We start from the raw sequence: 16,421 nt of genomic DNA, 5'->3' as shown, positions 1-16,421 counted from the left end.
AGATTGATCCTTCGTGTTACAATAATGCTGTGATTCACAGATAGTGCTCACAGTTCTTTAAATTCTGCCTTTGAAAGCATTTTCAAATTTAGAAATAGTAGATAAGAGAAAAAATAATTTAAAGAAGGTAAGTCGTGCATGTTATTAAAAAATAATTTATTATAAGGTATAACTCAGCAGTAGAATTCATGTGTGGTATTACACAAGGCCCTGGGCTCAATCCCCAGCACCAAAAATAATAATACTAATAATAATTTATTATGGTACATATTTTTATTGCTTAAAATTACAAGTGTTTAAATTAAAAATGAAAACTATACATTATAAAGAATCTTTTTTACATAGAGTTACTCAGCTCTCAGACTTACATAAAGAAATGAGTTCTTTAGGAAGTTATAAAAATTGGAAAATGGAAAACTATAATTTGAGAATTGCTTCTAAAACATACGTGATAAACCAACATTTATCAGAATAACCAGGTATTACTAAAGAAAGTAGACATTATGGAAGCAAAATATGTGTTTAAGAACTTACCAGGAGGGCTGGATATATAGCTCAGTTGGTAAAGTGCTTGCCTTGCAAGCACAAGGCCCAGCACCATAAAAAAAAAAAAAAAAAAAAAAAAAAAACTTAGCAGGAATATATAAAAGAGTTAGACAAGCTTATGAGGTTTTTTTTTTAGTTGTTTTGGTTGTTTCAGTTATTCTACTTTCTAGAATTTTATAAAATTACTTTTAAGTTAAAAAACAACAACAAAAAAGATAGTTTTGCTGCATAGTTATTCAGGTACTAAAGTTTTGCAAGCAAATTGTTCTTACATTAAAATTTAGATACTTAAAAATCATTATAAATGCCTCTTTAACATAAACCTCTTTATCAATCAGTTTTAGAGATCCTAACTTCTAATATAGTGTTTTTCTTTTTAAACCTCATGTATTTTGAAATTATTAGAAATCCACAAGCAGTTACAAAGATAGTACAGAGTGATCTTGGGTACCCTTCACCCATAGATGAACCCAATAGTTTATTTTTCATAATTATAGTATAAAATCAAAATCAGGAAGTTGAAATTGTTACAATGTGTATAGAAGTCTGTGTCATTATATAACATTGTAGATTTGTGTAACCAATAGAGTAATCAAGATATAAAAACCATTCCATCTCATAAGGATCATCTTAATGCTTTGATGTATGCCTGTCATTACTTTTTTTCCTATATCACTAATTTTAATCTTCATGTTTTTTTTTATTATTTCCTCTTCTTTTTGGCTTTTACCTTCACCAACACCCCAACTCCTTCTTTGTTATAAGTTGTAACAACAGTATTTGAGATATGAGTTTCAGATTCCCTGCAAATTTTTTATCAGAGGGAGAAGCATCATTCTTATGTATCAAAGCAAAAGGTAGAATAGTTTTTCATTTAAATGGTAAAAGAGCTGGTTGGCTCCGTAGGAGCCTCAGAATCAAAAGGAATCTCCTCTACATTTTGTCTCTGTCTTCTCCAGGATCCATATTTCTTGGCCACTTTCATTATATAGTTTTTAAAAGAGGCTCCCATAAAAACATACAGGATTGGGTTGAGGCAGCTGTGGAAGAGTGCGATGCTCTCTGTGATTTGGATGGCAACATCCATGCGTTTGCTCATGTCACAGTCAGTGATCAGAAAGTAGATGGTGTCTATGGCTTGGCAGAACTTGACAATGTTATAGGGCAGCTGAGTTACAATGAAAACTATGACAACTGTGAGCAGAACTTTGAGGGGTCGAGCTTTTTTAATGTTTGGCATCTTGATGAGAGTCCTTGCTGTCAGAGAGTAGCATACTCCCATAATAAGAAAGGGAATTACAAATCCAATGCAGATTTCCAGCATTTGAATCGATGCTTTCATAGATGTTCCTAGATGGTGGGGAAAGATGGGAATGCACCTCATGTTGTCATTTACTGTATAAAAAACCAGGTGGGGTATACTCAGCAAGATGGCAGCCATCCAGACACAGAAACAAATGATCCAGCAAGGTTTCCTCACTCCTGATTGGCTGGGAGCCTTAGTTACTGCCCAGTATCTATCTATGCTGATACAAGCCAGAAACTGCATTCCTGAGACAAAGTTTACTGTGTATAAGGCTGACGTTGCTTTGCACATCGTTTTCCCTAAAACCCACCCATGAACTGCATTAACTGCCCAAAAAGGCAGAGTGAATAGGAGGAGTAGATCTGCTACAGCCAAATTCAGGATGTACACATCTGTTTTGGTTCTCTGTTTCTTGTAATAGGCATAAATTGCCACAACTATGGAATTGCCTGCAAGTCCAATGATGAAAGCTATTGCAAAAAAGGCAGGGAGGAAAATTTTTGCAAAATTTCTGACCTCTTCTTTTATACAGATCACTTCATACTGACTGTAGTCATGAGTGCCATTCATCTCATTTTCCTCATAGTAGTAATCTGTTGACTGGTTCTGCTCCAAAGCCATGACTGCATCTAGATGGCAAAAAGAACACAAGATACTAATTTTAATATTGTTTAAAAGGAAACAGCTTTTGCCCAGCATGAGTTCTGTTCTTTCCTACAGAGTAGATTGCTGCTATAATGAGTGAGCCTGAATCTGCCACCCTTTGAAAAGCTCTAAAGGGAGCCACATTGGAGTATATTCCCCAAATTAGTTACCCATCCTTTCACTTTACAAGTCTATGTGCAGGAACTGGGATTGACACACCGGGATGATAAATAATACCCTGGGAAATTTTCTTAATCATTAAATCTTAAAATGGAAGACTTTTATGTAAATACAATTTTTAAAACATGAAAATTTAGTCAGATTTCAACTTAAGAGAATAAGAAAGTTATGATTTTTACATGTATGACTTAGTCTTGTGGAGTATATGATGAATTTTTAAAAATAAATTAATTCATTTCTTATTTTTATATCATTTATAAATTGAAGCTAAATAAATAACTTCAGCATCCGTACTGAAGATTCATAGTTGGCTTTTATAAAACAAGAATCTGTTCCCTCCCAAACCAGTCACTACTTGCTCAGGGTGTACTATTATTTGGTAGCATCCCTATATCCCCTAGGCTTTAGACTCTAAGCCTCAACCATCCTTGATTTCTCTCTTCATCCCTGATTTCCAGGCAGTCCATATGTTCTGGTTTTACCTTCCCAATAGGTCTTGAATCTGTCTCTTCCTTCTAGTTCATACTCTTCCACACATCTACATAATCTGAGCATCATGACTCTCACCTGGTCTACTACAGTATCATCCTAGCTGGGATCCTGCTGGATTCCTCCTCATCACCTTGTCAAAAACATTTTTCATATTGTTGTCTGAGTACTGTTTCTCAATTGCCAGTCTGCCACCCACCTGTCTAGCTTCTCACCTGGAAGGCACATTGCTTCCCTTGAAAGATACAGTCCAAACTTCCTAGCGTGATAAGCTCCCTCCATAATGTGGTGCCACTCCCAGCTCCATGCCTCACACTTGGATAGGAATATGCTGTTTTGCCAGCATTTGGTTGGCACACAACACGCTACAGCATCATTGCTCATTCTAATCCTTTATCCAACATTATTTCCTGCCCTTCCCTGCCAGTTCCTACTCAATTAAACCACATGTCACTTCCCCAGGAGACTTTCCTGATCCAATACATACCTCCCAAGGAATCGATCCCATCCCATGGAAAACATGTTTCCTGGACTGCCTTGCCCCTCTAGGCTCTAAGAGTGACCTGTTTGGTTTGTGATCGTAATTGAAGCCTTATTAGTGTGCCTGGCACACACTAGCTACTCAGTAAATATTTGTCAAACTGAAGCTTTCTTTGCAAGCAGGTAAGAAAGCCGTTACTCTAGAATGGTTAGAGGATGTGCCAGGAATCTCCTGTTTCAACATGAAGCTGTTGTACTCTATTGATAGTACTAAGATAATCTCACACAGTATTCACAAATTTTAAAATGCATTTTATGACTTTGAATGTTTTTATTATGATGCTAAGCATTCTTTTGTTTTGTCTTTAGCCTTTCTATCTTCCTTTGGTTATTTTTATCCTTTGAAGAATCTCAAGTAATTGCATAGAAACAGTAATGAAGATCATATTTTCAAAGCAGTGTGCCAACTATGGTACATTTTCAAAAGAACAGTCTGAAACTGGCTAACCCTTTTTGAATGAGTAAAGTGAAGTGAAGCTGGTCCCCTGAGGAAAGATACCACATGGAAGAATTGCTTTCATTATGCAAAAACCAAGTACTGGGCTGGGGTTATGGCTCAGTGGTGGAGCCCTTGCCTAGCACGTGTGAGGCACTGGGTTCGATTCTAAGTACCGCATTAAAAAAAAAAAAAAAAGGTCCATTGACCACTAAAAAGAATTTTTTTTTAAAAAGTACCAAAATTTAAAATTATTATTTTTATTATTATTATTTGAGAAGCTTCAATCTGGCAGACTACTGTACTCTTCTTTATTTATGAATTAATTATTAACAATGTGAACTTTGTTCTCTTTTATCCCAAAGATCTTGAGCCTGACGATAAAGAATAATATGGCCAAATAATATAAGATATTAAGAAAGGTTATTTTAAAGTAATGATTTATCTTATTAAAAAGGTGAGCAATAGGAATGGAAATTATTTATAGAAATGAGCCTTCTGGCAGACATATAGAAAGACTTTAAATGTTTTTATGACTATTATAAGAACACAAAATAGTGCTTGTAAAAGAAAGCAGAAGAAGATAGCACAGCAAAACCTATTTTCTCATTAATAAGGTTTTACACACAAGTAATGGTACTGAAAATATTTTCTTCTTGCTATATTAAGATTCTCACTCTAAGGTTGAAGTATACAGTTGGTTTTAAGTAGTTTTTTAATTTAAAAATTTACACTTTTATGCATATAGCCTCCCTCTAAATAGGTAAAAATACAGAATCTTTGGGCTTAAAAAAAAATAAATCCAAGTTAGAATGAAAAAAGAAAGAATGAACCAACCTGTTTCACCCGGCAGAGAGGAGCAGTCTTGAGTGCAGAGGATGAAATCACAGGGCTTCTCTAACTCGGGCTACTTTTGTTTTCGTTTTTATACCCCGCCTTTATCTTGGATCTAAGAAAGCTTTCCTGAAGTTTTAACCTCATGTGGACTTGATCTTTTCTTTTATGTAAAACCATTCTATAAAGTCAAATCCAAGTTCTTAAGTGTCCCAGGATGCAAATTTGGAAGAATTCCATCTTGTTTGCAAAACTACAGACCTCTCAAAGTTTCCACTTAGCTGAAGGGAACAAGAAAGTGCCTGCAGCTTAGCAAATAACAGCTAAAGCAGGAGATTCACCACAGGCAGCAACCTTCTCTGGTTGGAGGCATCTGGAGAAATACTCTGTGAAGTTATTTTGCTTAGGAAAGAAAACCAAAAAAAAAAAAATGACTTTACCCCAGAAAATTATCTTTTTGAAGAGTAAATTATCTAATATTCCATTGTGTATATGTACACATTAAAAAAAGACTAAATTATCAAGAACTTTTAAATAATGAGTAATCATTACATACTTATTATAGAATTTAATACTTTTTTGCCATATCATTGAGTATTTTATTTAATCTGTAAGACTCCTGGCTTCCCCATACTCTTTCTCCATGCCCCAAAGTATACCTTCCCATGGACTTTATACTCTCCTGCCTGCTTATAACATTTTCCTAAGACCACAATACAAACCTTCAAAATCCTTCTGTCTGGGGAGACTGTCTATTTTTTCCCATACTTTCAAACAAATGAAAATTAGAGAAAGAAGAGAAATATATGCAGACTTGGCCCTCTCTGGTCTATTTCAACTTGACTCTCCTCACATTTGCATGGCAGTTGCCTTATTTATTTTCTCATGCAAGGCCAGCCTCAGTCCCCACCTACTGAAGTTATTTTAGACCACAGCCATTTTTTTTTTCTTCAAGACATCAGTCTAGCCTTCTTGTTGATTCACACAAAAGCAGCTCACCAGGGCCTGCCTTCATCTCCCCTATCTTCCCATAGTACACATAAAAGGGTATAGCCAGCTTCTCCTATTTCACACCACCCTGAAGAAGTATCTGCATGCAGCCAAACCAGCTCACTACCTGAATTTGTGGCATTTGCCACTTTCCCTGCTGTCCATATTCCCTCCTTGGCCAATTTCAAGCTACAAAGTCACTAAATGCCAAGTCATTAAGGGATGGGCATAATGAGCAGACTCTAGCAGTTTTTCTAAAAGCAGCATCACTTCTTCCCATGTTGATCATTCTTCTAATTCTCGCTTCCTTCTAAAGGACATTGCTCCTAGTGTTACCCCTGCCTTGGCTAGACTATCTGGTCTTTGCCCTTTCTTACCTGGGTTGGAGGAAGTGAACAAACAACCTTCCACTAAATTCTTACAGCGGCCTACAAGATCCCCAATGTCTGCCTTTCCCACTCCTCATTGCCTCTTTGACCTCATTTCATGCCACTGGCCCCTCTGCCTGCCACATCAATTTCCCCGCTGATTAGAATATTCTAGGTGCATCCTCCTCAGGGCTTTTGTGCTGGCTCTGCCCTCAGTTTGGAATGCACTTTATCTTAATATTTACAGGCTCACTCCCCCATTCCTTGCAAGTCTTTGCCCACTCACCACCCACTCACTGAAGCAGTCCCTGACTGCTCTATTTAAAACACCCTTCCCCCTCCACTTCTCCAGTCTGCTTCCCTGTAGCATTTATCATGTACTAGTGAACCATTTCATTTGTATTGTTTGCTTCCTGTTATCTCTCACCTTGTGTTAGATTATAGGTTTCATCAGAACAGAAAGAAGATATACAGGTGATCAACAAATACATAAAAAAGTGCTCATCATCCCTAGTAATTAGAGAAATGCAAATTAAAACCACCCTAAGGGTTCGTCTAACTCCAATTAGAATGGCTAATATTAACAACACAAGCAATAATAAGTGTTGGTGTTGAAGTGAAGTGTTTGTTTTGTTCACTGAGGTCTTCTAGACACATAATAGGTATTCAAAAAATATTTTGGATTAATGGCAGTCCTACTGTTCCTTTTGATTATTTTCCCATTTTACTTGTCCTTGATGCTGTACTTCTGTAATCACTAATGGATAACCGCAGCCTCCCTGAGTATCAATTATATAATCTCTTCAATCCATCTATAAAGTTTGCAATCATGAATTGTGGGCCTTTGCTCCTGCTAGAATACCCCTCCCACTCCATTTTAGATCCCAAACTCATACTTAGAATTCAGATTCCGGTCTGTCCACATTAGGCAGTCCAAGAAACCTTCCATAACCCTTCCAGATTAGGTTGGATACAGCTACTCTTATGCCTGTAGTACCGTCCCACTCTGTTGTTAGTACTTATTAAAATGTCCTGTCTTTTATAGTTGTTCTGTGCCCTGCTGCATTCTCAACATTTATCTTGGTGTCTTACTTACGTCATGTGCTAACTGAATAATAAATATATATATATATATCAATCAAACAATGTTTAAGTAACATCCTGCACATACATATAAGTTTAACTCTTGAGCTGAAAATTTGATTTCACATCTTCAGTTTTATCCCCTGTATCATGCTATATATTCCATTATGCTACTATAAACTCTCAATACTATTTTATAGATATTTGAAAGTGTCTCTCCCTTCTTGTTTTCCCCACCCCAGACAACCATGTTTTCTTATAAATTAGACTCCCATCTTTTAAGTTAGTTATAATGTTATTATCTTTACATTTATTGAATTTGCAAACACAGTCCTAAGAGCATAAAGGATGTCAGGACTGAGCTGCTGCTTCTGTTATCATACAGTGAGTTCCATCTCCTCGTGAATTGTGGTAAAATCAACTCACTGACTTCTTGTATTTTCCTCTTCTCAAGAGAGAATTAGGAGTGTTGGTGAGGAGAGATTTGACAGAATGTAAAGGGTAATCTTGTAGCTTTGAAGATAAGGAAAGGCATCATTCACCTTAGACACGTTTTCAAAGTATCTACTTAAGTTTCTTTATTGTTTTTTTTTTTTTCTGTAGCTTTCTTCCATTTCTTATCATATTTCTAAGCACTGAATCATTATGATTTCAATTTTCTATGAATGGAATATCAAAATAATCTCCTGCCTTAACACAGCAATGTCCCTTGTCCCTGAAGAATCTCTCCCCACATCTATTTCCTCTCTCTCCTTTTGTGGTGTTATTTTGCTCAGTGATAGACATTTGGCTAAACTATATACTACATTATCACTGAGAATGTCACTGATACTGAGAGCTATGTTAAGCATAACCTTATGATTTCTCTGTAGTATCCTATTATGTATTGAACTCATTTATATGAGTTTCTTACAACATATTTTTGCTTGAGCAAAATGTATGTTATTGCAAATTCACTACAGATGACATTTCAGTAGCTTAATAATTTATTGTGTAGATTATCATAATTTGCTTTATCATTCTCCTATATAAGACTTCTAGATTATTTCCAGTGTTTTATTACTATAAATAATGTTATGGAAAGCATCTTTGTGGATATCATGTGGAAAGAAATTAAATCTAATCTTACTCTGGAATTTTAAAGAATGTGATAAGTACATATGATTATCCTCTTTTTTTTCCCCTTATACCAAAGGTAGTGTTCATACTATTCATGCTGAATAATAATCCTGAAATTCTTTCATATTTGTGTTAAAGAAAGTTTCTTTATTATTCCTAGAAGAGTTCCATTATGTGGACATACCACAGTGTATTTCAATAGTCTCGTACTAGCAGACATTGGCTAATGCCTACTTCTGTGCAAATATAAACAATACTACTGCAATAGATAATCTGCATCTGCCATTTCCAATGCTTTTAGGGTAAATCCTATAAGTTGGAATGTCAGGCCAAAGTCTGATTTAGTCTGAAATTTTGATGAACATTCCCAAATTGTACTCCATAGGAATGTATTACTTTTTTCTCCTAGCAGTGATTTCCCTAAAATGTTGCCAACAGAAGATACTTTGCCCTCTGCTTTCTAAATAACTTATAACATATTCAGTACACTTTACCATTCCTTACCAGTCATGTGTGAAATACTGGACAGTAGTATTGGACTACTGTTGAATATTATCTATACCAGTTAATAGGTAAAGTAGTATTCCATTAGTGCATTATTCTACATTTATTTGATTAGTAGTAAAATTAGTCACTTCAAAAATCTCTTTAAGGGCTGGGGATATAGCTCAGTTAGTAGAGTAGCTTGCCTAACGTACATGAGGCCCTGGGTTCAATCCCCAGCACCACCACCAAAAAAAAACAAAAAAAAAAAAAACTCTTTAAATTTTATTTCTTCCTTTTGCAGATTTGTTCTTTGTTCATCTTTACACTGATTTTTCAGGTGTTCTTTATATTCCAAAGATATCATAGTATTAAGCATTATAAATATTTTATCATAAATGTGAAATATTTTTCCTTTTTTGCTTTTTTTTATAACCAAAGGTAATTTTATTTATTTGTTTATTTATTTTCCACATTTTTATTGGTGCATTGTAATTTTACATATTGATGGACTTGTTGTTACATATTCAGACTAATATCACTCCCTAGCACTTCCCCCTCCCTCCCATCTTCCATCCCTTGGTCCCTTTCCTTTACTGATCTCTCTTTGATTTTTAAGAGATTCACCCTACCTTTGTTTTCCTTTTTCTTCTCTAGCTTCTACATGTGAGAGAAAACATATGACCCTTAATCTTCTGAGTTTGACTTATTTCACTTAACATGACAGTCTCTAGTTCCATCCATTTTCCTCCAAATGACATAATTTCATTTTTATTTATGACTGAATAAAACTCCATTGTGTATACATATCATGTTTTCTTTATCCATTTATCCGTTCATGGACACTTAGGTTGGTTCCATAGTTCGACTATTGTGAATTGTGCTGCTATAAACATGGGTATGCATGTTCACTATAGTAAGATTACTCTAATTCTTCGGGGTAAATACTGAGAAGTGATATAATTGAGTCATGTGATGGCTCCATGCCTAGTCTTTTGAGGAGCAGTCATTCTGATTTCCATAGTGGTTGTACTAATTTAGTCCCACCAACATGGGAAAGTATTCCTTTTTCCTCACATCCTCTCCAGCATTTATTATTATTTGTATTCTTGATGACTGCCATTCTGACTGTTTTGATTTTCATTTCCCTAATTGCTAATGATGTTGAACATTTTTTTCTTGTATTTTTTGGCCATTTGTATTTCTTCTTTTGAGAAGTGTCTGTTTAATTAATTTTCCCATTTATTAATTGGGTTATTTTATTTGTTTGGTGGAAAGCTTTTTGAGTTCTTTATGTATTCTAGATGATAGTCCCCTGTCAAAAGAGTAGCTGGGCAAAGATTTTCTCCTATTCTGTGGATTCTTTCTTCACATTCCTAATTGTTTCCTTTGCTGTGCAAAAGTTTTTGGACTGGATGCTCCCATTTATTAACTCTTGGCATTATTTCCTGAGCTTTAAGGGTCCTATTGAGAACATTGTTACCTGTGCCAAAAAGGTGAAGTGTTGGCCCTATGTTTTCTTCTAGAAGTTGTATAGTTTATATTCTAATTCTGAGGTCTTCGATCCATTTTGAGTTGATTTTTGTGCAAGGTGAGAGATAATAGTCTACTTTAATTCTTCTACATATGGATAACTAGTTGTCCCAGCATCATTTGTCAAAAAGTCTGTCTTTTCTCCAGTGTATGTTTTTGGCACCTTAGTTAAGGATCAGGTGACTGAATCTATGTGGGTTTGTCTCTGTGTCTTCTATTCTGTACCATTGGTCTATGTATCTGTTTTTATGCTAGTACCCTGCAGTTTTAGTTACTGTAGCTCTGTAGTGTAATTTGAAGTCAGGTATTGTTAATGCCTTCAGCATTGCTTTTTTGGCTTAAAATTTTGATTATTCTTGGTCTTTTATACTTCCAAATGAATTTTAATACTGTTTTTTCTAGTTCTGTGAAGAATGTCATTTGTATTTGGATGGGGATTGCAATGACTCTGTATATTGCTTTTGATAGTATGGCCACTTTAACAATATTAATTCTGCCTATCCAGGAACACAGGGGGTCATTCCATCTTCTGCAGTCTTCTTCAATTTTTTTCTTCAATGATCAAATAGTTTTCATTTTAGAACCCTTTTACCTCCTTGATTAAATTTATTCCTAGGTTGGTTTTTTGTTTGTTTGTTCTTTTTTTCTTTTCTTTTCTTTTTTTTTTTTTTTTTTTTTTTTTTTTTTTTTTTTTTTTTGAGACTATTGGGAATGGAATTTTTCTTTTCTGATTCTCAGCAAATTCATTGTTGGTATATAAAAAAGCTACGGACTTTTATATGTTGATTTTTGTAATCTGCTACTTTGCCAAATTTGTTTATTAGCTCTAGCAGTCTTTTGGTGGAGTTTTTTGGATATTCTAGAGATAGGACTGTATCATCTGCAAACAGTGATAATTTATTTCTTCCTTTCCATTTTCACCCCTTTTATTTCCTTCTCTTGCCTAGTAGCTCTGGCTAGAATTTCTAGCACTGTATAAAGTAGGAGTGGTTAAAGTGGACATCCTTAACTTGTTCCAGAGTTTAAAGGAAGTGCTTTCAGTTTTTCCCCCTTTACTATGACGTTGGCTTTAGATTTTTCATATATAGCCTTTACAATGATGTTGAGAGAGGTTCCTTCTATCCCTAGTTTCTTCAGTATTTTTATCATGAATGGGTGCTAAATTTTGTCAAAGGCCTCCTATACATCTATTGAGATTATTAAGTGATTTTTGCCCATAATTTTGTGAATGTGATAAGTTATATTGATTGATTTTTATATAATAAATCATCATTTCATCTCTGAAATAAAACCAATCTTCTTAGTTTGTTGTTGAATATGATTTACTAATATTTTTACATCTAAATTCATCAAGGATATTGGTCTGTGGTTTCTCTCCTTGGTGCATACTTATCTGGCTTTGGTATGAGTGTGATACGGGCTTCACAGAATGAATTTGGAAGTGTTCCATCCTTTTTTACTTCATGGAATAATTTGAGGAGAATTTGCACTAGTTCTTTTTTAAAAGTTTGGTAGAATTCAGTTGAGAATCCATCTGGTCCTGGGATTTGCTTTGTTGGAAGGCTTTTATTACTATATTGCATTACAAGTCATTGGTCTGATTCCGTTTTGGCAGATTGTATTTGTCTAGAAATGTATCCATTTCTTCTAGGTTTTCCAATTAATTGGAGTGTAAGTTTTCAAAATAGTTCCTGTTGATGTGCTTGATTTCTGAGATGTCTGCAGTGATTTCTTCTTTTTCACCTATAATTTTATTAACTTGGTTTTTCTCCCTTTTTCTTTTGGTTAGTTTGGCTAAGGGCTTATCAATGTTGTTTATCTTTTCAAAAGACAACTCTGTTTCAACAATCCTTTATATTGTATTGTTTTGTTTTTCATTCTCAAATTCATTGATTTCAGCTCTGATCTTAATTATTTCCTTTCTTCCACTGGCTTTGGAATTTTTTTTTTTTTCAAGGACCTTGAGATACATAATTGGGTTGTTTATATGGGATCTTTCTGATTTTGTTATGTAGGCACTCATAGCTATAAACTTGTATCACTATTCTTACTTGAGTTTAAGAATTTTTTAATTTCTTCCTTGACTTTTTCTATCACCATCCATCATTCAAAAGAGTATTATTCAATCTCCATGTGCTTATATAGTTTCTATAGGGTTTGGTTATATTGATTTCTACTATCATACCATTATAATCTGATAAGATGCAAGGAATTATATCAATTTTTTTATTTACTAAAGGTTGCTTTGTGGCCTAAATATGGTCTATTTTGGAGAAAGTTCCATGAGAAGAAAATGTGTCCAGCTGTTGTTGAATTAAATATTCTATAGATGTCTGTTAAGTCCATTTTATTTATAATATTTTTCAGATCCAAAGAGTATTTAGAGTTTATATTTGGATGATGTTTCTAATGGTGAGAGAGGGGTGTTCAGTTCACCCTGTATTATTATACTGGGTCTATCTAAGTCTTCTATTTGAATAGTATCTTTTTCATGTAATTAGTTGTACCCACCTTTGGGGCATAAATATTTATATCTTCTTGTTGGATTTTCCCTTTAGTATGAAGTGACCACTTTGTCTCTTCTGATTGATTTTTTAAAATTTATTTTTATTTTTAAAAAAATTTTGTTTTCAGTTATAGATGAACTCAGTATCTTTATTTTATTTATATATGTGGTGCTGAGTATTGAACCCAGTGTCTCACACATGCGAGGCCAGTGCTCTACCACTGAGCTATAATCCCAGCCCATCTTCTGACTGATTTTGATATGAAGACTGTTTTGTCAGTTATAGGAGTAACTACTCCTGCTTGTTTTGGGTTCCAATTGCATTGTTTATTAAATTTCTGTCCTTTTACTTCCAGCCAATGACTGTCTTTACCTGTAAGGTGCATCTCCTGTATACAACATATAGTTGGGTCTTGTTTTTTAATTAATTCTGTCAGTCTATGTCTTTTAATTTGAGGTTTGTAATAATTTACATTCAATGTTATTACAGAGAGCTGTTTATTCCTGCCATTTTTATTTATTTATAATGTTTAATTTGGTCCTGTTTCTCATTTGCTTAACTATTCTTCAAATGAGATTTCTTCATTTGTAAACTCTGGGGTTTATTTTTTATTTCTTCTGTGTGGAGTTGTTTGTTAAGTAAGTTCGATGGTGCCAGATTAGTTATCATGAATTATTTTAGTTTATTTTTATCTTGGAAAGTTTTTATCTCTTCTTTGATTTTGAATGATAGCTTTTCTAGATATAGTGGTCTTGGTTAACCAAGTTCTTTCAGCACTTGGAGCACATCATTCTACGCCCTCCTAGCTTGTAGAGTTTATGCTGAGAAATCAACAGTGATTCTGATAGACTTACCTCTAAATGTGACCTGTTATTTTTCTCTTGAGGCTTTTAAATTTCTATCCTTGTTCTGTATGTTAGGCATTTTAATTATAATGCATCATGGAGAGGTTCATTTTAAATCTTGTCTATACAGGGTTCTCAATGCATTTTGTATCTGGATGTCCTTGTCATTCTCAAGTTTGGAAAATATTCTGCTATTTTTTCCTTGAAAATGTTATCAGTTCTCTTGGCCTGCATCTCACAGCCATCCTCAATTCCAGTGATTCTTAAATTTGGTCTCTTAATGTTAAATTGGTTGCAGAATTCTTGCATATTCTGATCATGGTTATTTATTTTTCTGTAATGCTGTCTAAATGTTCAAGGCTGGCCACTTTGTCTTTAGCATGGTCTACTCAGACTTTCAGTAGAACATTTTATTTGATTTATTATGTCTTTCATTTCCAAGATTTATCTGGTTCTTTTTCAACATTTCTATCTCTTTATTGAATTTCTCATTCATATCCTGTACTGACTTCCTTAATTCATTCAGTCTTTTTTTTTTTTTTTTCCTGTTTTCTCTTGGAATTTATTTTTTGGTCACTTTTATTATGATTCTTTTGAATTCTTTATAAAATGTGTCATCCATTTCAGTAGTAGGGTTGCTGGCGAATTATGAACTTTAGGAAGTGTCACATTACCTTGTTTGTTCATATTTCTTGTATTTGTATGTTGGGTTTTATGCATCTCTTTGGTGGTATTTCTCTTATGCCCTTATGTGTAGGCCTTTTTAGGGCACAATCTTCACTTTCAAAAATGTCCTAGAGTGATTAGATTGAGACCCTCCCCCATAGATGTGGTAGCTTCAGCCTTTGTGTTAATTCTCTATTTTTGCTGTGGTACTAGATGTCCATTTGTGGGACATGGGGTCTATCCCTGTTTCTTAGTGGGGTCTGGTAATTAGTTTGGGCTTTTGTACCTTCTATTCTTTGCATTGAAGTGTAGCTGAAGATTGAGTGTCATTAATTTGTATATGGAGTAAGGTATATGGAGTAAGCTGTCTTTTGGTTGAGTTCAGCAGAGTTTCTACCCTGTGAACTTGTAGTGTCCTTGTACATTCTCAGCACCTCACAGAATAGGGGGAAACGAACAATAACAATCAGTGCAAAGAACATAGAGCTTTAAACTAAATATTTGGTTCCTAATATGACATCTACAATGTTGATTACCCATACACACATACAATCAGAAATGGTAGAGTCAGCAATTGCCAACAGCAGAAACAGTAAGTAACTGAACTATATCTGACCTTAAAGCAAACAACGGGTATCAACTATGTCATCAATAGCAGTAATGATTGCAACAGTATTAATGGTAGGGGCAGGAGTTATTTCATAACTAATTAGTGCTAAAAGATGGTAAGACTTCAGTTAATGAAAAAGAAAATGTGATAGGAAGGTAGAAAAGAATTCATAATTTCAAAATGGAACAAAGAGATGTAGCCTATGATAGTTACAAAAAAGGAGAAAAAAATGAAAATAACAGAGTAAATAATGTAGAAATAATAGGGAGAGTAAAAGAGAGAACAATAGAATTTGGCTGTTAGCAAAAGAGAAAGAGAAACAGACAAATGAAAAATAATAAAAAACAAAATCTAAAAGTAGTAACCAAAAACCCTAGCCCTCAAGAGACAAGGCAAGGAAAAAATAACTACTTTTAAAAAATGCTAAAAATGAGAAAAAAAGCAACAAATATGTATATATATCCATGAACCAATCAGCACATCAAAAAACACAAGAAAAAGATTCTTTTTTTTTTTTTTTTTTTTTTTTTTTTTGTGGTGCTGGGGATCAAACCAAGGGTCTACCAACTGAGCTATCTCCCCAGCCCAAGAAAAAGATTCTTAATCAATAATTAAGGAATCATTTCCACTGAGGTAGTCAAAATAGTCAACGAGAATATGTAGACACTGTCTATACCTGTCTTTCCATTTCTTCTTGGGCTATGTACTTAGATCAAGAGCAGGGCTAGGGAAATAGCTCAGTCGGTAGAGTGTTTGCCTTGTAAGCACAAGGCCCTGGGTTCACACCTCACATCCAAAGCATACCAGCTCCCCTTTGCTTTTCTGACTTGAATGCCCCTGGGTAAAATACTCTGTGCCTGTTTCACTCCTGTTCTGGTAGGTTCACCCTAGGCTAAGCAGCAGACGCTTGCTAGACAGTGCAACTGTGTTTGCTCATCTGTCCAGGCTCCCACAGCAGCAGTTGCAGTGTGGTCCCTCCTGCCCCAGCTCTCCACAGCCGGTTGGGAAACACAGGGCACTTACCAAGCACCAGCGCACAGTGCAGCCTCCAGATCAGCTAAGGACGGCCTGCTTTTGTGATCTCAGGTTTTCCATAATGAATCTGTCTGTTATGTTTCTTTCTGTTTTCCCTCTCCCTCTGTACCAAACCAGCACCTCTACCACACTGCCACAACCAGCTTGCCTCCAATGTAGTCTTCAACATACTCAAATGTCTGAGTCTCTAAGACACTCCAACTGTC

At 34.9% G+C, this 16,421-nt stretch overlaps 2 protein-coding genes across 3 annotated transcripts in view; one reads left to right on the top strand and one right to left on the bottom strand.

Annotated features, from left to right (window-relative positions):
* The window catches only part of ACAD11 (acyl-CoA dehydrogenase family member 11), a 78,884-nt gene that overhangs the window by 40,871 nt on the left and 21,592 nt on the right, over nucleotides 1-16,421 (top strand). The gene's annotated exons all lie outside the window — the stretch shown is intronic.
* Nucleotides 19-9,250, bottom strand: ACKR4 (atypical chemokine receptor 4). The gene is made up of 2 exons (XM_079101326.1): nucleotides 4,980-9,250; nucleotides 19-2,481 (listed from the first exon to the last, which is right to left on the bottom strand). Exon 2 carries the CDS (start codon nucleotides 2,471-2,473, stop codon nucleotides 1,421-1,423), a length of 1,053 nt encoding a protein of 350 aa, XP_078957452.1. The 5' UTR covers nucleotides 2,474-2,481; nucleotides 4,980-9,250; the 3' UTR covers nucleotides 19-1,420.

Source organism: Sciurus vulgaris, assembly GCF_902686455.1.
Source record: "Sciurus vulgaris genome assembly, chromosome: 10".
NCBI lineage: Eukaryota > Metazoa > Chordata > Mammalia > Rodentia > Sciuridae > Sciurus > Sciurus vulgaris.
Note: the sequence above shows the minus strand (reverse complement) of the source record. Positions and strands in the feature narration are given on the sequence as shown.